Below are 21570 nucleotides of genomic sequence, written 5' to 3' on the forward strand. Positions count from 1 at the left end.
TCGGATCAGGAGATCGAGTGGGGCGGAGCCAGTGGGGCTCAGACGTGAAAGAGCGGAGATCAAACCTCGCCTCGCGAACCCAATAAAAAAGCACGCAGAGCGCCAAGTCAGTGAGTCGATCTGCGTTTGGAATGGTGTGAAGAGCAAGGTTCGAGTCCAGTGGAGGTCCGGATTCGCCGAGGAGACGGAGCTGGGAGCGCAGCCAGGCCTGCCATGCCGCGCAGAACTGCGCGTTCGTGTGCGGGACGTGGGGAGAGCCGGAGAGAGGTCGCCAGCCAGCACCGAACGGTCCGAGCTGATCGGGCTTCGGGACTGTCCTAGTGGCGCTGAGGGACGGACGGGCTCTTAAAGAGAGCATCAACTCCAAGAGAGCAAAAGACCCGTTCGTTCATCTGAGGCGTTGCCGGCTGGGCTCGACTCACCAGGCCGTCAGACGAGGCCTGGGCCGGACCGCGGTCACGACAGATGCCGTGAGGACGGGACGTCGCGGGTCGCCCCAGCGAGGCACCATGAAGGTGAAGGTAACCAGCCCGGCCTCGCGGAGCTTCTGCGGTCATCACAGCTCCGTGAAATAAAGACCCAAGAGGTCCAGTCTACCCCTCGTCTTTCCTGGGATTTTTCTTTGTTTCTTTTGAATGAACGTTGTGGCGCCATGTCTTTAGGTAGAACTGTATAAGTGTATGTAATTAATAGAATGGTGGTAGTTCTTTTTCTTGCTCGTGTCTTGTCCCTACCCCTACTCATTACATGCCTGTACATTGCATTGCTTTTGTTTGCCTCGCCTGATTGCATACATGACTGCATATGTGTTGTGTGTGCAAATAAATGTGCTTGTGTGAATGTAAACCTGTTTGTCGCGTCCTTTTCCTGCATTGAACTGCCGTATTGAGTTCGGAATAATAGTTGGCTTTTTAATAGCTGATAAATAGAATCGGATCCAACGAGGCTCTCGCGATAATACCCCGCTCGGTTATCCCAAAACGAAGCGAGCTGCTTAAGCGGCTCGTTTCAAGCGGGCCCCGTTGAGGGACAGTCTCTCTGTTGTCTGCTCGCGCGATTAATTAGGTATATCGACAATTCGACGATTGACCCTGTAGCGCGGGTCGACTAGGCTGTGGTGTGCATCCAAAACACACCCTTAGCGGGATTCCAGCGTTTGATCCGGAAGGCTGCGACGAGATTGTCCGTTCGGTGGGCGAGAAACAGTCGTCCGCATGCCGGCGGGTGGAAATCTACAACAATATATATGTGTGTGTGTGTATATATATATATATATATATATATATATATATATATATATATATATATATATATATATATATATATATATATATATATATATATATATATTGTTACAGATTTCCGCCGCATTCGGCGTGCGGACAACCGTTCTAGCCCAATCGTGGTCGTGCGCTCACCGAAGGCCGCAATCCAGTCGTGGCTTTCCGGACCAACCCCGGAATCCAGCCACGGATGCCTTAACGCATCATAAACTAGTCAATACTCTGTCCACGTGCTACAGGGTCAATCGCTGAATTGTTGATCCACCTAACTATTTGTGCGGACAGAAATACCGAGAGTTTATACCTCGACAGGACTTGTACGAAAACGAGCCGCCGAAGCATGCTTGTTCCGTGTGCGAAGCTGAGCGGTTTTAAATTGCCAAATCCCGTGGGACAAATGATCACGTTTATCAGCCTTAATAGCCTGCTTATTCTCCGAACACACCATGGCAGTCAATGTGAGGAAATGACACGACGAGCATGTTGACGAGCAGGTTCACGTTCAACAATGGGGGACATTTATTTGAACAAGCACATAAGCAGTCAATGGGGGGATGGGGACATGACACAAGCAAAAGCCTACAGCCGAGTATAAGAAATGCAAGTATATACAGGCACTTACACAATTCACTAGTTATTGAGACAAGGCCCACAGACTTCCACACAAAACCCAGGAAAAGAAATGGGCTCGTAAGCCTTCAATGTTCTCAGAGACGGGATGACCGGAAGGCTCCGAGAGGCCGGGCCGGTTACCTGGCCACCCCTTGGTGGCGACTCGGTGGTCTTCACTCGACGACCCTTGGCTTCTCGGTCCCGTCTGTTACGCTGCCAATGCGCCAGTCGCTTGAGCAGTTTAGCGGCTCGAGCAGCCGGGCGAGCGGCTTGAATGGCGGCTTGGTTGGTTGGGCCTGGCGACGCGCCCGACCATCCACTTCAGACTCTGCTGGCTGCTCCAAGACTGTACAACTCCAACTGGCTGCTCCATGACAACTAGCAACCAACGAACCACCCACGTGGCAGGCGAGAATTCTCTTCTTCTTTTCGGCGTTCCAACGCGCCCTTTTATTCCCTCTGATGCGCTCCCCCACCCCCTTCCTGGCGCTGCGGGGCAATCCTAGGAGTGATCGGGTTTTTCTTCGGAGCATACTTTTTGAAACGGTCACTCTTGCTTACCCGTTCTGAGGGACCCGCCCCAACCTGGCTCGTGGGGGCAATCCTAGGAGTGATCGGGTTTTTCTTCAGAGCATACTTTTTGTAACGGTCGTGGAGAATGTGGCTCCTTTGGCGGTGTTTGTGGAGATAGCGTGGTTGTGGAGATGATGTTTGTTTGAAATAAAAGATAGAACAGAATAATGGCTAACTCAAAGATTCACAGCCCGGCACACGAACAAGGCCCGTTATACATCGGTGGGGAAATCTAACCTGGAACACACACTTATCGAAATAACTAATCTCTGGGGAACCTGAATGATGGTTTGCGAATTTCCACAACCGTAACAATATGTATGTATGTATGTATGTATGTATGTATGTATGTATGTATATATATATATATATATATATATATATATATATATATATATATATATATATATATATATATATATATATATATATATATATATATATTGGGTGGTCGCTAGAGTACCCTTATTTTCACTTGTTCCATCTGTCTGTATGTAATTGACAGCTCTGGAAGCCAGAGGAGTCAACTGATTATGATGAATCTTCACAGGTAGTTCAGACCAGGATCTAGTTCTATGCTTTTGAGCACCGTTGCTATGGACACCACCGTTGCCTAGCAACGGGACTTTGAAATTTTTGAAAAATCCTAAAAAATGTATTTTTTCGAGAATCAAAAATCGGCTTCCAGGCTTTTATGCGCACGATAATCAACCTCTTTGTAAAAAAAAATTCAGCCCGATCTGTCAAAAACTGGATGACTAGTATGCAATTATGTAGCGAGCACCCATGTGGCCTACCGGCTTGTATGTTTGTATGTAATGGACAGCTCTGGAGGCCAGAGCAGTCAACCGATTTGGATGAAACTTGACAGGTAGGTTCATACCGGGATCTAGTTGTATGCTTTTGAGCACCGTTGCTATGGACACCACCGTTGCCTAGCAACGGGACTTTTAAATTTTTGGAAAATCCTAAAAATATTATTTTTTCAAAAATCAGCTTCCAGGCTTTTATGTGCACTATAATCAATCTCTTTGTCAAATTTTCCGCCAGATCCGTCAAAAACTGTATAACTAGTATGCAATTATGTCGCGACCACCCATGTCGCCTACCGGCTTGTTGGGTGGTCGCGAGAGTACCCTTATTTTCACTTTTTCCGTCTGTTGGATTCGCTTGATATCCCTTATTGTTGGGTTTTCTGTGTGTGTGTGTGTGTGTGTGTGTGTGTGTGTGTGTGTGTGTGTGTGTGTGTGTGTGTGTGTGTGTGTGTGTGTGTGTGTGTGTGTGTGTGTGTGTGTGTGTGTGTGTGTGTGTGTGTCTGCAACGTGAGGCTCCACAGCACAAACCAGCAAACCAATTTCGATGAAACTTGGCGAACAGGTGCCATATGAGCTGGGAGTGTGTGCGTTTGAGTTTCGTTGCTAAGCAACCACTCGTTGCTATGCAGCACCCAAAAAAAACCACGTACGGTATTTTCAATACTCGTCCTACAGTTTTGAATGTGGAGAAACGAGACTTCGGAATTTTTTTTCTTGTTGGTTTGTATGTAATGGACAGCTCTGGAGGCCAGAGGAGTCAACCAATTTTGATGAAACTTGACAGATAGGTTCATACCAGGATCTAGTTATATGCTTTTGAGCACCGTTGCTATGGACACCACCGTTGCCCAGCAACGGGACTTTGAAATTTTAGAAAAATCCTACAAAATTAATTTTTTCGAAAATCAAAAATGGGCTTCCAGGCTTTTATGCGTACTATAATTGGGTGGTCGCTCGAGTACCCTTATTGTCGGGTTGTGTGTGTGTGTGTGTGTGTGTGTGTGTGTGTGTGTGTGTGTGTGTGTGTGTGTGTGTGTGTGTGTGTGTGTGTGTGTGTGTGTGTGTGTGTGTCTCTGCAAAGCGAGGCTCCACAGCACAAACCAGCAAACCAATTTTGATGAAACTTGGCGAATAGGTGCCAAATGGGCTGGGAGTGTGTGCGTTTGAGTTTCGTTGCTAAGCAACCACCCGTTGCTATGCAGCGGCCGAAAAACTGTGTACGGTATTTTTCAATACTTGTCCTTCAGTTTTGAATGTGGAGAAACGATACTTCGGAATTAAACACCTCGAGATATTTAGAAAATTTTACTCGAGCCGATTTTTGATTCAGGTTTTATTTTTCAAATGGTAGTCCTTCAAAAATAGGGTGTCTATTTACCGTCATTTTTTGTTTGTTTGTAATGGCCAGCTCTGGAGGCCAGAGGAGTCAACCGATTTTGATGAAACTTGACAGGTAGGTTCATACCAGGATCTAGTTGTATGCTTTTGAGCACCGTTGCTATGGACACCACCGTTGCCTAGCAACGGGACTTTGAAATTTTTGAAAAATCCCCAAAACATTATTTTTTCGAAAATCAAAAATCGGCTTGCAGGCTTTTATGCGCACGATAATCAACCTCTTTGTCAAACATTTTCAGCCTGATCCGTCAAAAACTGGATGACTAGTATGCAATTATGTAGCGACCACCCATGTCACCTACCGGCTTGTGTGTGTGTATGTGTATATATGTATATGATACGTGACAAAGGCCTAGCTTATGACTCTCAATTAACAAAGATATATCTCAATTAACAAAGGCCTAGCTTATGACGCCATGTTCGGGGCACTAGACGAACGCCAGAAAGCAGCCATTTGCCAGAACAACCGAGCGAAAACATGAAGCACTCACAAAATGTCAACGGGCAATTATCACCTCTTTGTTCAGCCCGATACGAAGAAGAGCCAGTTCATGTCCATAGAGCTGCTGAACTGGGTGTTCATCCCAATGGAAAAAGGTGGGTGCTTGTGGTAAATGATCCAAGACCACAGCCATTTTTGACCATCAGAATGAACTGTTCAGGAATAGCTTGCAGTGTAATTCATGATTCAAAAGTCCTGTAAGTCCAATGTGGAAATGATTACCAAAATAAAAGTGTAAATAAATCGTGTATTTCCAAGCCAATGTGTCTTAATGGAAAGGGAATAGAATGAGTCTCTGTTGGCCTAACTGCTATCTTATCGCGTGCATGAATGGCGAATATGGCTCATGCAGAAATTAAAAGTGACGTAAAATCATACGTCATGAACATATTATAAAGAGGAAAAGGTTATCCCATAAGAAAGAAAGGGAACCTGTTATCTACCCTTCTCCAACGCATCAAAGAGTTAGAATGCCACCAGACAAGGGGATGGGTCCATTCTGAACATGCATTTATGGAAATATGTTGGCTTAATGGTTAGGTTGGTGGGCTTGGGATCCTTGGATCCTGAGGTCAAATCCCACTCGGTTGTTGAATTAATACCAAGTGGGGTTGACTCTGCCTGTCATTCTTCCAGCAGTTGAGTGCCAGCATGCTGGTATACTGTGTCGGAGTGGCGACCCATCCAGGATCGTGTCCAACATCCAAGGAGACTGTTTAGGCAGCACCAACTCTCTGCATAGAGTATGGTCCCAATGGATGGATGGATGTATTTATGGAAATAACTGTCTGAGGACCTGGATGTTGTGTGCATTACTTGGATCCGATTCTGAAACCCACAACAAAGCGGCATCCAACAAATCTGAAATCCACAAATATATATATATATATATATATATATATATATATATATATATATATATATATATATATATATATATATATATATATATAGCCCCAAACCCGTTGTATAGAGGGAATTTATGTGATTCATTCGGGCTGCGACACTTTGAGATTTTCTGTTCTGTTTTTCTGTTTTTCTGTTCTATCTTTATTTTGAACCAACCACGTCTCAACCGCCATCACACAACAACCACCACGCCAGCCATCGTCACCAACTACAACCACGCTCCAACCCTCAGACAACAACAACAACGCCAACAGCCACGACCTTTACCTTCACAACTCGCTCCTGCAAACATCGCATCACCGTCATTCCCAAACGGCACCATAACCATCAAACCACCACAGAAAACCCTCCACCACCTTCACCTCTCTCCTTCTACGGCCATTCCCGCACCACCTGTGAACACTGAGCGTCGGGCCCGTTCAGCGATTGGTGCCGAACGCACCGACCCGTGAGCGCAAATAGCGGCCTTTCCGAGGGAGAATTCGGATCAAGAACGCTACACGCCCACTTCCCCTCCGTCCAATTAGCAGGCGCGGAGCAGCTTGGCCCCGCCTCCAGGTGCGTCTATGTGAAATCGATATATGCAAATTCTAGGATCAGGGGAGATTCACGCCCCCTTTCCTCCGACCAATGGGCGAGCATGGCTCCGCCCCCGAGGTCATCCTGATCCAGATATTTGCATATTAACTGCTCCTGCCGGCCTATAAGAAGGCGAGCGCAAGGCGAATGAAGTCAGTCGAGTCGGGTGGCGAAGTCATCGGTGTGTCATCGAGTGGGGTTCTGGAGTCGGCTGAGAAGAGTTGTGGGAAGAGGCCAAGGAGCTTGGGTCCGAGGCGAGAAGGACGGCGGTCGGCGACGAGGACGCGGTGTGGGATCGCTCGTCGTGGGACCCAAGCCAGCCAGCCATTCTCCTCCCCCAGGGCATCAACAATTCCCCCTTTCCCCCACGCTGAGATAGTGCAAAAAGGGGGCCTCGTTCCCACCCCACTCCAAACGTCATGCCAACGAAACCCGCCAAGGAGCACGGAGTCGGGGCACAGCCACGTGGCCACATCTGCGTCACGAGGATGCGGGTAGGACCCCCCCCTCCTGGTCTCGCGGGCCTGGCCGCTCCTTCAGGTCACGCGCACATGTTGGCCTACAAGCCCGTCTGCCCCCTTGTCTATGAGGGTGGCCTCTCCTTTGCTTTTGAGTAAATGTGTGTTGGCGCCGTCTGTAAAGTAGAACTGTATAAGTGTTGCCATGTGTGTGCGTAGTCGGTAGTAACTCTGCGTCATTATTGCTTTTGTTTTGGTTGCGATATGTGCATTTTGACTGTTTGGCTGTATATGTGTGCTTTCTGTGTGCCGGGAAATAAATGTGCTTTGTGTGAACTGTTTTCCCGTTTCGCTTCGTCTTTTCTTTATTGACCCTCCATCCTGCTTCATGTAAAGGGTTCGTAGTGGGCTTAATACGCCCGGTAATTAATCGGAACCGTCAAGGCCGACAATAACACCGCTCGGTTATCACTGTAGCACGGAACGGACCGCTGAAGCGGTTCGTGTCCGGATTCGACCTGTGGTGAGGTACGATTGCCCGGTTTACCATCCGCGTGGGAACTTAGGTAGGTCGAGTTTGGCGAACAACCCTATCCTACGCGGGTAGCCAATTGGCACGATTGTGGTGAGGTCGAAAGGCCCACCCGTGACTGGCTCCGGGCGATAGTTCCCGGAGGGTCACGACTGAATTGTCCGTCCGGTGGGCGACTCGGTCGCGATTCGAGTGACGCGGCCGTCCGCAAGCCGGCGGGCGTGAATTCACAACAATATGTATATATGTATGTGTATTTATATATATTTATATATATATATGTATGTATACTCTACCGGTCAGAAGTTTTAGAACACCCCCCATTTTCCAGTTTTTGCTGAAATTTAAGCAGTTCAAGTCCAGTGAATAACCTGAAATGGTACAAAGCTAAGCGGTAAACTGCCAGAGGTTAAAAAAAAAAGTTTAGGGTATCAAAAACTGAAAAATAATGTAAATTTCAGAGTTGTTCAAAAGGCCCTTTTCAGAGAACAAGTAATGGGTTAGCAACTGCAGCTGTTCTGCAGCAATGGAAGTAAATTAAGCTTTGAAAGTTGATGCAAACAATTCCTACAGGTGTCCCAACTTTTGTTGATTAGTTACAAACCCTCTGTCTGTGTAAAAGCAGTGTTGGAACAGACTGTGTTGCTGCACCCTCTGAAGCATTATTTAAACAATATTGCACTGAAGGAAGTTGTATATTGCTCTCATAATGGTGAGAAAAAGACAATTTATAAAGGAAGACAGACAGACCAATATAACCCTTAAAAGTGTAGGTCTTTCCTTTGGAGAAATTGTAAAGAAGCCAAGGTGTCAGTGAGTACAGTTTCCAACACCATCAAAAGGAACTTGGAAACTGGAGGAAACTCTGACAGGAAGAGGTCGAGCAGACTTAAATCCACAACACGATCAGAAGATAAGTTTCTGAGAGTCAACAGCTTGCGTGATAGGCAGCTCACATGACAGCAGCTTCAAGCACAGCTTAACACTGGTCGAAGTAAGGAAGTCTCAGTTTCAACTGTGAAGAGAAGATTTCGAGCTGCAGATTTGACAGGTAAGAAAGCCATTGCGAAGATGGCAAAATAAGAAAACGAGGCTTGCCTGGGCCATGAAGCACCGCCAGTGGACTGAAAAATGAAAGAAGGTCTTATGGACTGATGAATCAAAATTTGAAATATTCCGTTCATTGCGCAGAGTTTTTGTACGCCGTTGAGGAGGCAAAAGGATGGTTCCTCAGTGTGTGACACCAACTGTCAAATATGGAGGAGGAAGCGTGATGATGTGGTGCTCTTTTGCTGGATCCAGAGTCTGCGACTTGCACAGAGTGACTGGCACCCTGAACCAAAAGGACGACCACAGCATTTTGCAGCACCATGCAATACCCTCTGGTCTACGCCTGATTGGTCAGGGGTTCATCCTCAAGCAAGATAACGACCCAAAACATACCTCCTGGCTATGTCAGAACTACCTTATAAGAAAAGAACAAGACTGTAGGCTTTAAATCATGGAATGGCCAACACAGTCTCCAGACTTAAACCCCATCGAGCTGGTTTGGCATGAACTGGACAGAAGGGTGAAAGCAAAGCAACCGACAAGTGCAACACATTTGTGGGAACTTCTGCAACAGTGTTGGGAAGAACTTTCCGAACAATATTTGATTTCCCTTGTAGAAAGAATGCCACGAGTATGTTCGGCTGTTATATCTGCAAAAGGTGGCTGCTTTGATGAGTCAAAAATTTAGATTTAATTTTGTTCAACAAAACGATTCCATGATTTCATTTTTATCTGCAATTGTTTATTTGTTCTCTGCTTTCATTTCAGAGTACATTGAAACATTAAACTGCTAAAATTTCAGTAAAAACTGGAAGAAACGGGCACGTTCTTAAACTTTTGACCGGTAGAGTAGTTGAGACTTGGGAGGTCTGTAAATGTGCTTCTGGGAAAACTGCACCTTTACCTCGTCTCTTTCTCTTTTCTCGTTTGGAAACGATCGTTCAATATTGGTAAAATTGATGTAAACTTTTGCAAGCCCCCATATGTGACCATAGCACACTGCTCCTTCTGGGTGGCGTATCGCAGAGTTGGTGGTACTGTTGGTGGTCGAAGTGTGAACCACTCTTCCTCAATGTACAGCCTGAGGGCTCTTCTTTCATTTCGCTTCCTGCAGGTATTCTAGCCCAGGAGACAGACGCAGAGTTGAGAACGTACGGCAGTTCGTATGTTGGTGGCGGATATGTGAGCTTCCTGGAGGCTGCGGGTGCCCTGATTGCACCTGTACGGTATGTACAGAATACTTTTTAAGGTTTATAAAATTGGTATTGCAAGTGACATTTGTGAGATTCATTTAAAATAATACATTATGGAATGAGGGCTTCACATATATTGCTGTAATCATCTAGCGTGGAAGGGACGTGTTAAATGAGATTAAATGTCCCTTACAAAAATCTCATAATATCTCATGAGATCTGACAAAGAATACCATTACATCTCTCGAAATTTTTGGAATAGAAGTGATTGTAAGATTGCATTTCTTTCAGAGGCATCACTTTGTGATATGCTTGCCAAGTGCTGGATTCCATTTGAGTAAATGATCGTTTACGTTGTGCATCTTGTAGCTTTGAGTTTTGCCAAATAGCTACAGATATAGAGTATATATCTCCAACTATGTTTTTGATTGCCTTCCCAGCCTGAATCTATCTCAGCAGGAGTACGAGCAGATTTTCTTGCAGCTCAATGGGTAAGTTGGAGGCTGAACTCGAATTTTTCCAAATTATGGAAATGAGCAGATGCATATTTGCTTTAATTTGTCTTTATTTTCATAAATTTGCTTTAGTTTCGAATAGCCAATGCCTGGCAGTACAGAATTTGTTGCAAATGGGACATGACCAATCTGGAAGTGCATTACCACAGCACCAGTGTAAACTCAATTATCCCAGCAAAACTCAGACACACACACACACACACACACACACACACACACACACACACACACACACACACACACACACACACACACACACACACACACACGCACACACGAAAGTGGATACTTTGAGACCTGGGTGGGCTTCGTTCCACCTTGTGAAACCCGTATATGGAGATATCAACCAAAGACACACACACACACACACACACACACACACACACACACACACACACACACACACACACACACACACACACACACACACACACACACACACACATACACATACACATACACATACACATACACATACACATACACATACACATACACACACACACTGTCAATTTTGAGACATGACCCAACCCCACATCTGTACGAATCAGATCATGAACCATTCTCTATACAGAGCGTCAGTGCTGTCGAAACAGATTAAATGGTCAGGGTTACAATTCTGAATGGGTGCCACTCTGACCCAGGGAGTCAGGGCAGGAATTTGTCATTTTTCAGGGTGCCAGCAAAAGCTCACTTTCTCTTTGCGAAGGACACCATGGGATCTTTAATGCCCACCAACTAATGCAGACAGACACTCAGTTTAACATCCATCCGAGGGATGGCACATGCATTGATGAACTAGAGGGGGAGCACTCGGAAGAGTGAAAAACCTCTGCCGCCAATACTGCTGGGTCACTTAAGTGAACCTGATATCCTATTCATTGTAGGTCAAAACGGATCAGACTCTACTAAACCACGATTGAATAAACTAAACTAGATCGACGTGCATGTAGAAATGCCCAAAAAATATAATCGAATTTTTTATTTTTTTTTTTAAAGGTGCAAAATTTATCTTTTTTTCTCTAACAAATTTTTATTGGGTGGGTTGGAAATCACTTAAAACATGTAGAAATGCAAAAAAAAAAATTCAAATATTTTTCAAATAAAATCGAAATTTTTTTTGAAAAAAAGTTGCAAATTTTTTTTTTTTTCTCGAACAAATTTATTTATTTTTTGGTTGGAAATCACTTAAAACATGTAGAAATGCAAAAAAAAAATTCAAATCTTTTTTCACAATGGCCGCCATAGCGGCCATATTGGACTTTGGACCAAGTCCAAAATCTAATGGCATGATCCTTGGACCAGACCTAAACCCCCCCCCACCAAGTTTCGTCGAAATCCGTCCAGGAGTTTTTCCGTAATACTGTTCATAAACAAACAAACAGACAGGGGTGAAAACAGTAACGTCAGTCCATCTTCGATGGCGGAGCTTAATTACTGTTGACTGCAAAACACCGGGTTGACAGTTTATAGCTGGGTCGGGATTAAACCTCAGTCTAAGATAGCTTGGAGGGGAGTGTGTGTACCTCCAGGCCATCTTGTCAGCACTTTTTTGAATGATCAGTCTCAATTGCAATAAGTACATTGTGTAAATACCATGTGCGCTGCTGTTCAGGTTGTTGTTGCCAGGAGGAGATGTGGATCTCGTACACTCTGCGTTTGCTCACTCTGCACACATTTTGTATTCACTTGCAAAACAGGTAACCACACACAATACACAAATACCCCAAGCATTGTTTTTCAAAAGCTTATTTGATTGCCTACTTCAGATTGTAGCCAGTGGTGCTGCCATGGTACTGAATCTGAATAGGATCTAAACCCAGGACCTATGTACAATATCTCAAATCAAGGAATCCTTTCTGGATCAAAACGGCTGATAAGGAAATAATTACAATGCATCTCATTCCCTTTCCTACATGCTACGTCGTGGACACATGAAGTGGAAGCATTGTTTTGGTCTGTAAAGAGATACTTTATAACAAAAATAATCGTCATGAATGATGATAACTACAATTGTGAGCATTTTTCAAGGCTTCCATGCAGTAACGAGAGTTGAAAGAAAGATCCATGAGCACCTTCATATTTATAATTTTTGAAACCAGCATAAATAAACATATATATATATATATATATATATATATATATATATATATATATATATATATATATATATATATATATATATATATATATATATATATATATATATATATATATATATATATATATATATATATATATATATGTCAGTTTTTGTTGTCAGAATGAGTGTTTGTGTCATGGTTGCAATGGACACCATCTTGTTTGCAAAGAAAGGACTCAACGTATATGGTGCATGTTCAAATCGTAATTGCCTTATCCTATAATCCAGATACAGGAGTTATCTCCATCAAATTGCCGATGTTTTAAAAAGCTGTAATTTTGATTGTCCTGTACCAGACATGCTACTCCTTTGCAAACTTGAAGCGTCCTGATCCATCATTGATGTATCTGAAGTTTTGCATCAATTGGTTTGACAGTTCTGGAGAAGAACTTTGAAATTGATTTGACAAAAATTTCACCAAAGCCACTTTTTAACGTCCTTTAAAATAGTCATTTTGCTTTATACTGTTACGGTTATGGAAAAAGGACCCTGTGGTGATACACTCAACACATTAGGAACCCTCAGTTCGATATTTCATTAGTAAGTGTGTTTAGTCAGGTTACCTTCCCACTCGTAACAGGGATGGGGAAAGTGTGCATGCGTGCTTATCAGGTTCTATCTCCCCTGTAATTTCCCACCTTTTTGGAATCTCCCCTCTCCATCCATCCTTCTTCCTTTTGCACCTTCCCACAGCACAAACCATACACACAATGCAACACGTCTCACAGCACACACATTATGCCATAACACACACATTCAGAGCCATGTTAGCGCTGTCATCGTTGACGCGGTTCCTGTAAAGCCATGGCAAGTACTGCGCCTCCAGCAAGGTGCGACCTCAAACTGTGGAAATGTAGGGCCAGTGGTGAAGCGACAAGAGCAGGCAACTACCTTGCTTTGCCTCCCCTGATGCCATGCCTCACCTGAGGCCAGTATATGCCGGTGTCCACCAAGGTTTGGTGCTGTCTGACGAACTGAGGATTGAACCGAGACCCTGAACTGCCTGTCTTCCTGCCCATCCAGGAACGGAACAAGGCGCATTGCGCTGGGTGAGACCACAAGAACGAATGGCAGCATGCCATCCTTGGGGCACAGTGGCTACATACTGATGCACACCTCTCCCGACACCCCGCACCCACATACCACTTGCAATTCCTTCCTTCTCTTCCCTCCACTTTGGCACCACCGTAAGCCGACCAACTTGCATTTGGTGAGCAAGAGGCCGCAACCATGCCTTGATCTTCCTTCTTTCTTTCTCTCCCTCTTTCTCCAGTTTTCCCAGAGTGATTGTGGCATGCCTGTCCTGTGTATATAGATAGGTTAAGATTGTCTCATAATCGAGGGAAAGATGTGGGAAAGTAGGAAATGACATTCCTCTGAAAGCTGGGTAGATCGTAGGATCATGGGAAACATGTTACAGTCGTGAATTCCAAAGCGAGACAATTTTATCCCTCTTGTTATCCGCACAGACTTTCATTCGGCACTTTGGATCAGCTGGAGTGCAGGGATGGCAAACCGAGTCTTGCGTCTAAACACTCATGCAGGAGGAACCAAGTTAGAAAGTCCAGCAAAACATTTGCCATAAAAAATATCTGATTTTAAAAAAAGAACAGATTAAGAGTGGCAACTAAGAGAGAGAGAGAGAGAGAGAGAGAGAGAGAGAGAGAGAGAGAGAGAGAGAGAGAGAGAGAGAGAGAGAGAGAGAGAGAGAGAGAGAGAGAGAGAGAGAGAGAGAGAGAGAGAGAGAGAGAGAGAGAGAGAGAGAGAGAGAGAGAGAGAGAGAGAGAGAGAGAGAGAGAGAGAGAGAGAGAGAGAGAGAGAGAGAGAGAGAGAGAGAGAGAGAGAGAGAGAGAGAGAGAGAGAGAGAGAGAGAGAGAGAAAAAAAAAAAAAAAAAAAAAAGAATGAGAGAATATATATATATATATATATATATATATATATATATATATATATATATATATATAAACAACATGGCACAATTTGTTAAATTTGACGAAGAGGAGGACATTGTTATCACAAATATACATACATATCCATTTACGTTTGCTCCCTTAAAATAAGATAGACGAGCACAAAAGCCCTTTATAATGACGGGCATTTTCGATCAAACTCTCCTTTGCCATGTGACTATAAACAAATCCAAAGGACAAAGCCTCAAGATTGTCGACATTCGTCTCCAAGAGGCCCCATTCACACGTGGCCAGGTGTACGTGGCAGCTCGCAAGGTGGGAAGCCCCAAGGGACTTTTTATACATTGTAATGAAAACAAAACTCGCAATATTGTTCACCAGGAAGTTCTTCAGTGACATGAAGTCAATTTCACTTTATCCTCTGTCGACATTGCAGTCCCTCATTTTCATTGCGTTGCGTGTAATAAAAACAATTTCCTACTGTTCACCACTTTATGACTTTGCTGCTCTATTTAACCAATGGTTATACCCAGGTGTGTGCGTGCGTGCGTGCGTGCGTGCGTGCGCGGTGTTCTGATTCACCGGACACACCATCTGACTCATGGGGCTCTAAATTGGCATCAAGTGATGGTTTTGCACTTTGACCTTCTCCCCACCCCAACACCCCAAGCCTCCCACGTCCGACCAATATCCATCTTCACCCCCAAACTCAGGTTCACCTGGGCAACCAGGCATCTCACCCACTCCCCCAACCCCGACACACGTACTAAGATTTCCCCGGGTGCAGAATGGGTATTTCAGCTAGTATTACATATTGTAATGTTGTTTGGACATGTCATAAATCAAAGATAAATTCAATCTCCCTTCAGCAAAAGAAGATCATTTGTATTTGTACAAAAGCCAGCTATGTAGTTAATTAGTTAATACAAAAACCCTTGTTCTACCAGATACATCTGCTACCAATTTCAGATGTACATTTGTTTTCAAATTTCCCCCTGTAAGTTTATGTTACACTTACCTTTGTTAAGGTATAGCTTCGATATAACTGTTTATGAACTACCTAATGCATTTGATATGTTTCGCATTAATTCCTCCATTCATAATTATCCCATTAGAACCTCTTCAAACTTGCATTTAGAAAATCTTTGCATTTAGTAAAAGAACAGAACTAGCACATACATTAATAAGACATCTTGGCCCTGACATCTGGAATTCGCTATCTTTAGCAACTCGTACATGGCTGACCAAGAACACTTTTAAGAAGCATTTAAAATAGATTATCTTATCAAAATATGCACCTTTATATAATTTGAATAGATTGTGATTTGGCTTTCTTCCACCACCCCTACCCCCCCCCCAACCCCCATGGTCAACTCGTGATTATTCTCCAAAAATGTGAAATCTTACCCATGTGTGTGACCATAGTGATGTTTAATCCGAATACATTAATTGATTCTGAGCATTGTAACACGTTTATAAAGAGGGCTTGACTCGTGTCTGAGGTGTACATGATGTTACATTTATATTTTCATTTTGATTTTTAATTTCCTTGATCGTCCTTTCTTTTTTGTATGTCTCTCTGTCTCTCTGTCTCTCTGTCTCTCTGTCTCTGTTTCTCTCTCCCCCCCCCTCTTTCTTTCTTTCCATTCAGATATCACATCAAGATATATTGCAATTTATTTGAGGACATCAATCTCATGCCTTTGGTTATGATGTTCCTTGTTTTCTGTACATTCATACTTTGCTCATATTGATGAAATTGTTTGTGTTTATGTATGTAATCTGTCTGTAAATAAAATGTCAAATATCAAAATGCCAATCCAAGATAACCGAACAAGCCTTTTGACAAATCATATCTGTGGAAGGAGAAAACAGCAAATGCATCGTATCTGTGGAATGATCTCGGTATAGCGGTCACAGAAAAAGAGGAGTCACAAAATTTTGCACAATGATATTGATAACAATCCCAGCAAGAATGATCAGCTTCCAGATTATAAATCTAGTAGAAAGAATAATATAAATGCACTTAAATTGCTTGTTTTCTTCTTAATATCCTCCAAGTATTACTTTCATTATGGCCTCCAGGAATGGCACAATGGTGGAAAGTTTGCCATCTTAGGAATTTGTTTGGGTTTTCAAGAACTGAGCTACTTTGCTGTCGGGAAAGACATCCTGGTTGCTACAGACACTGAGGGGATTTCGCTTCCTCTCAACCTCACTGCAGGTATGGGGTTAAATGTGAAAGGATACATGAAAATGACATGGTGCGAGAAGCAAGCGGGGGGGGGGGTATGTGCTGAAATTACACGTAAAACCTGGTGCACACCTGATCAGGCTTTCGGAATGGGCCACATTCAGGTGAGGGGTGGCAGTTTCTGAAAATAAATAATTTGTTGAACTTGATCGCTTTTTGTGTCTTCTTGTTTTCATACCCCATTGTAGGGTTTCAGGAAGGGCGCATGTTCCACAAATTTCCAGGAGATCTTGTCAAAGCATTGGCTGATGAGCCAATAACAGCTAATTTCCACCACTACAGTCTCACCACAAAGGCAAGAAATTTATTCAATATCCCCCCCAGCAGTTTACGTAACTTATACTTGGCAAAGAGGCTTGCTGACCTCAATTTCAAGGTCCAAATAAGATTACTCAATCATATGCATTTAAGGTCACTGGTAAAATTCAGTGGGATTGTGGTTAGAACACCACTCTGAGTCTGTTCAGTAGCTGGTTCGACTCCGACCCGAGCCGATTCACACCAAAGACTAATGGTACATGTCGCTTCCTTGCTTGACGCTCAGTATTTGGAGAAGAGAACACAGACAAACCCCATCAGCTGATATGATCAATAATGCCCATAACGGTATCATTCTTCTTCTTCTTTCCTCTGCAACTCAAGGCTGCAAGGTAGAAACATTGACTGGGGGCACTGCTGTGCTGCTGATGCAGTACCCCCTGTACATCAGGGCAGGAATCTGGAATTTGTTTATGGTGTCAGCAATAGCTTGCAGACCCTTCGCGAAGGACACCGTGGGATCTTTAACGTCCATCTGAGTGATGGCACACACATTGATGACAGCTGAGCCGAGATTCTAACCCAGGCTGGGCAGCTTAGAGGCGAGTGTGCTCCCTCGAGGCTACCCTGCCAGCCCACAGTACCATTAAAGTTTGCATAATGAAGGTGTTAAGATTTTAATGTTTTCTTTGCAATGCACAGTTGATCCCTTGCTAGAATAGTGTTCACTCCGTTTCCTGCTCTCCTCCGCAATAACCCCACAAATATGTCACTCTCACATTGAGATATAATGGTTGTGAAAAAGAAAAGGAAGTGTTACTTCTTTGTTTGTTTTGTGTGCAGCACCATCCTGCACATTGCATCATTACTGGGGTCAGTTCTGCAGCTCATGCAGTGCCCCTTATTGGTCGAGGAAGGAATATGGAATTTATTCAGGGTGGCAGCATTAACTCAATTACTCTTTCTGAATGACACAGTGGGATGTTTAATGTCCACCATGACCCGTGCCGACAGAAGTGTCCACAACTTATTGATCCTCTGATGGACGGTACACAATGATGCATCACCATACATGAGAAACACCAGGATGACAGCTTGTACCTTGGTTGAGATTCAAACCCAGACTAGACATCTCAAAGGTGAGTGTGCACACCAGTGAGTTAGCCTGCCAACCCCCATGGTATTACTTATCGATACCAATGACAAACACAAAAAAGCAAACAAATGATGTGCACAAATATTGGATGAAAGAGCTTTCACTGATTAATTGGGTTGTCTTCTATGAGCATGAAATCACTTTGACACTTTCACTTGGGAGGGTCAAAAAAAATTTTCAGTGCAGTATTTTCATCTCAGTTGCAATGACAAACATTTCAAATGATGTTGAAAGAATAATGAATAATTGTTGACTTTTTATGCTGAAGTAAGATGTGTATCACATATGACATAATTGGTATTTCATTTCATTTCCAGGAAAGCAACTGAATATGCTTTCATTGAGAGTTGTATTACCAAAACCATCCAACTGGCATGTTACAGCTGAAGTCGTACTGTAGCACAAAATTGATACCATGATAATTTAGACATTGACATGTTGATATCTCGTATATTGATGTAAAACCTTTTTTTTCATTTAATCAACGAAATGCCATCAGGGGTTCACCGACCCCATGTGATTGTTCGGGGTTTAAAATGGTGTTGCATCACTGATGGCTGACTTTAACCTTATTATACACTAGCAAAGGTACCCGGTGTTGCGGGGCAATACCAGGTCCCACCTCCTCCTACCCCATCCCTTCCCCCTCCCACCTCCTCCGACCCCACCCCTTCCCTCCCTCCTCCCACCTCCACACTTCTCCGCCCTCCTTCCCCTTCCACATCCTTCCCCTCCCACCTCCATCCTTCCCCTCCCTCCTCCCACAAAGGAATTGTTGCAGTGTGTATTTGGAAATGTTAGCTAAGTGGTAACTTTATTTTCAACAAACTCTTCATTCACACTTGAGAGTTATGTTGTTAGATGAGCAATAACATTTCCTTTAAATTGTTGTATACGAGTAGGTTGTGTTTGTACTATTTTCGGTTTTTGAATAATTAGCGATTAGTGCATTTGGAAGGTCACGTGACTCCTTCTTTGCCAAACTTACCGGTCATTGTAGCGTCTTGATTGACAGTTGTTTTTCACATCTCACACCATATGTGTGTCACTGACTGTGAATAAAGCATTTTAAACCATGTTTAGGAAAAATAAATAATAAAAATAAAACCCGTTTTTGATTCCTACCAACCGCTAACTTGCCTCGCCACCTCTAATTTGCCACGTGTCATGTCGAAGTCTGTCCCTTGAGGGAGGATGTGAATGTGTCCCTGTCCCCATGTCCATCAATAATGTGTGAATTACATGTCCATCAATTATGCCTGGTGTTGGCTTAATGGCTAGACTGGTGGGCTTGGGATCCTAGGATCCTGAGTTCAAATCCCACTGGGCTGTTAAATGAATACTAGGTGGGGTTGACTCTGCCTGTCATTCTTCCGAGGTTGGCAAAATGAGTGCCAGCTTGCTGGTATCCTGTGTCGGAGTAGCGACCCGTCCAGGATTGTGCCCAATAGCCAAGGAGACTGCTTTGGCAGCACCGACGCTCTGTACAGAGTATGATCCTGATAAAAATAAAAATAAATTGTTTCCATTGTGTAATGTCCATATGTGGCAACCTAGTAATGAGTGGATACATCAATAGATGCTGTTAGTGTTTTCATTCTGTAAGTAACTCACGGGGGATGGCGTCGCAGGGAATGACGTGTTACACTGGTGAGACAGACATCCCGCAAAATGATGTTTATCCCATGAATCTTCAATACACGTACAGGAACCAGGTCATGTTCATGACTCGTGGAAGATATGTTTTTTTTTCGCGTACGTACAATATTGTACTGTACATACATCCAGCTGCTTTGTGCATGGCTCGTGGAAAAAAAAATTATATTCTCCGTGAAAACCACGAATACGCGGGGCAATTTCCCACTCATGTAGGAGCACATCGCAAATTATCAACCGCGAATATGCGGAACCTGCGAATGTTGGAACCGCGAATGTTGGGGTCCGGGTGTACTAGAAACAGCAGGTTAAAAGTGCCTGGCGAGCTGAACCAAACCTAGTCGTGCACACACACGCACGCACACACCCACGCACACACACAGATTTATTATGATAGATTCTGCATGCTGCGCTATTGCAAACCCTTAACTATCAACTCTTGAAACTAGTCAACAGCTACTTGCCAAAAAAATTAATGTCTGCACTCTTCCTTCCCTTTGTTTTTTGAAACAGAGTTTCAATCAAAGTAACGAGCTCAAAAAGTTCTACCGTGTACTGAGCACCAACACAGACTCCCATGGAGTCGAATTTGTATCTACCATGGAGGGTACGTGATTAATAATTTCCTTGTTCAAGCCTACTTTGTAAAGAGCAAACTCTTTTGAGTGATTTTTTAAATTTATTTTATTTTTACTGGATTTGCATTTCTTTTCTATAACCTTTGCATTTGTGGGATCCTCTCTTTCTCTCACCTCCTTGCTCCCAAACCTTAATCTTTACTAAATGGTGTCTATTAAATATACTGATAAGTGTGAAGTTCTCTCTCAGAAGGAAAGGTTTCTTCTTTTTTTTTTAACATTTATTTTTCTCCCACAAAGTTTGTTTTGTCGAAGTGGAAGTTGGAGTAGTCATCGCATAAATAATTTGAGATATGTGCTTGACTTCTATGCACTCCTGAACCACTTAATAAAATAGGTTGAAAATTGATGATTGTATTCGTGGGGAGCAGGGGAAAGTTTTTGGGGGATAAAAAAAAAAAATTAATCGTTCCAGGGGTTCAGGGTTGGAGGAGCACCCCAATTCTCTCCATGTAAATACAGTATATATGGCATCACGCTGCTCCTGGTATGAAAGGGTATTTCAAGTCAGACTAAAATATGCCAATTCTGGGAGGATGCTGTTGGTGTTTCTGATGATCAACCTCTGACGATGGGTTCTTCACGAGTACTTGTAAAAATGATAAATACATCTTTTATCAGACATTATCATTGCTGCTTTGTGGATTATATCATTACAGAAATGTTTTACAGGTGAAATGTTGCAATTTGAAATCAGCCAGAAAAGTTATTATCAAAGACATGCTGTGGCTGCATCACAGTTGGTACCTTTTTAAAAAGTAACTAAGAATACAAATTATCTTGATAACGACATCAAACGGTAAAACAAAATAGTCCTTATTGCTTTCACAGAGCAGATGATCTATTGATTGATACATGTTAAATTGTATCCACGTTCAACCTCACAATATTGATTGTCTTCAAGCTTACAGAACTGATCATGTCACTTTGATTCTCAAAAACACTTTAATGGTTCCTAATCCACCAAAGAATCGATTTCAAAGTCATTTGTATTTTGCTTCAAGGTCAGGAGTCCATCCTATGTATTTTGCTTGCTTCATTTCTGCCTCAACACCTGCACACCCTTGTGTGCTCAAACGCCTTCCTTGTGGTCTAACATATTCAAAGATGAAGAGTATCCATGATGTGGCCTCTA

General features: G+C 43.3%; 1 protein-coding gene across 5 annotated transcripts in view; it reads left to right on the plus strand.

Annotated features, from left to right (window-relative positions):
* LOC147023146 (gamma-glutamyl hydrolase-like) overlaps nucleotides 1–21570 on the plus strand; it is a 29464-nt gene that overhangs the window by 4242 nt on the left and 3652 nt on the right. For 4 of the 5 annotated variants that reach the window (XM_085888271.1, XM_085888270.1, XM_085888268.1 and 1 more), the window contains exons 2-7: nucleotides 9826–9937; nucleotides 10345–10395; nucleotides 12035–12119; nucleotides 16559–16697; nucleotides 16916–17022; nucleotides 20311–20404. In XM_085888271.1, the coding sequence (XP_085744397.1) occupies nucleotides 9826–9937; nucleotides 10345–10395; nucleotides 12035–12119; nucleotides 16559–16697; nucleotides 16916–17022; nucleotides 20311–20404 (588 nt within the window). The remainder of the gene's footprint in view (nucleotides 1–9825; nucleotides 9938–10344; nucleotides 10396–12034; nucleotides 12120–16558; nucleotides 16698–16915; nucleotides 17023–20310; nucleotides 20405–21570) is intronic. The other variant, XM_085888273.1, reaches the window with a different exon arrangement.

Source organism: Eptatretus burgeri, chromosome 7 (genome assembly GCF_056783735.1).
Source record: "Eptatretus burgeri isolate ZD-2024b chromosome 7, Ebu_testis_v1, whole genome shotgun sequence".
Taxonomy (NCBI): domain Eukaryota; kingdom Metazoa; phylum Chordata; class Myxini; order Myxiniformes; family Myxinidae; genus Eptatretus; species Eptatretus burgeri.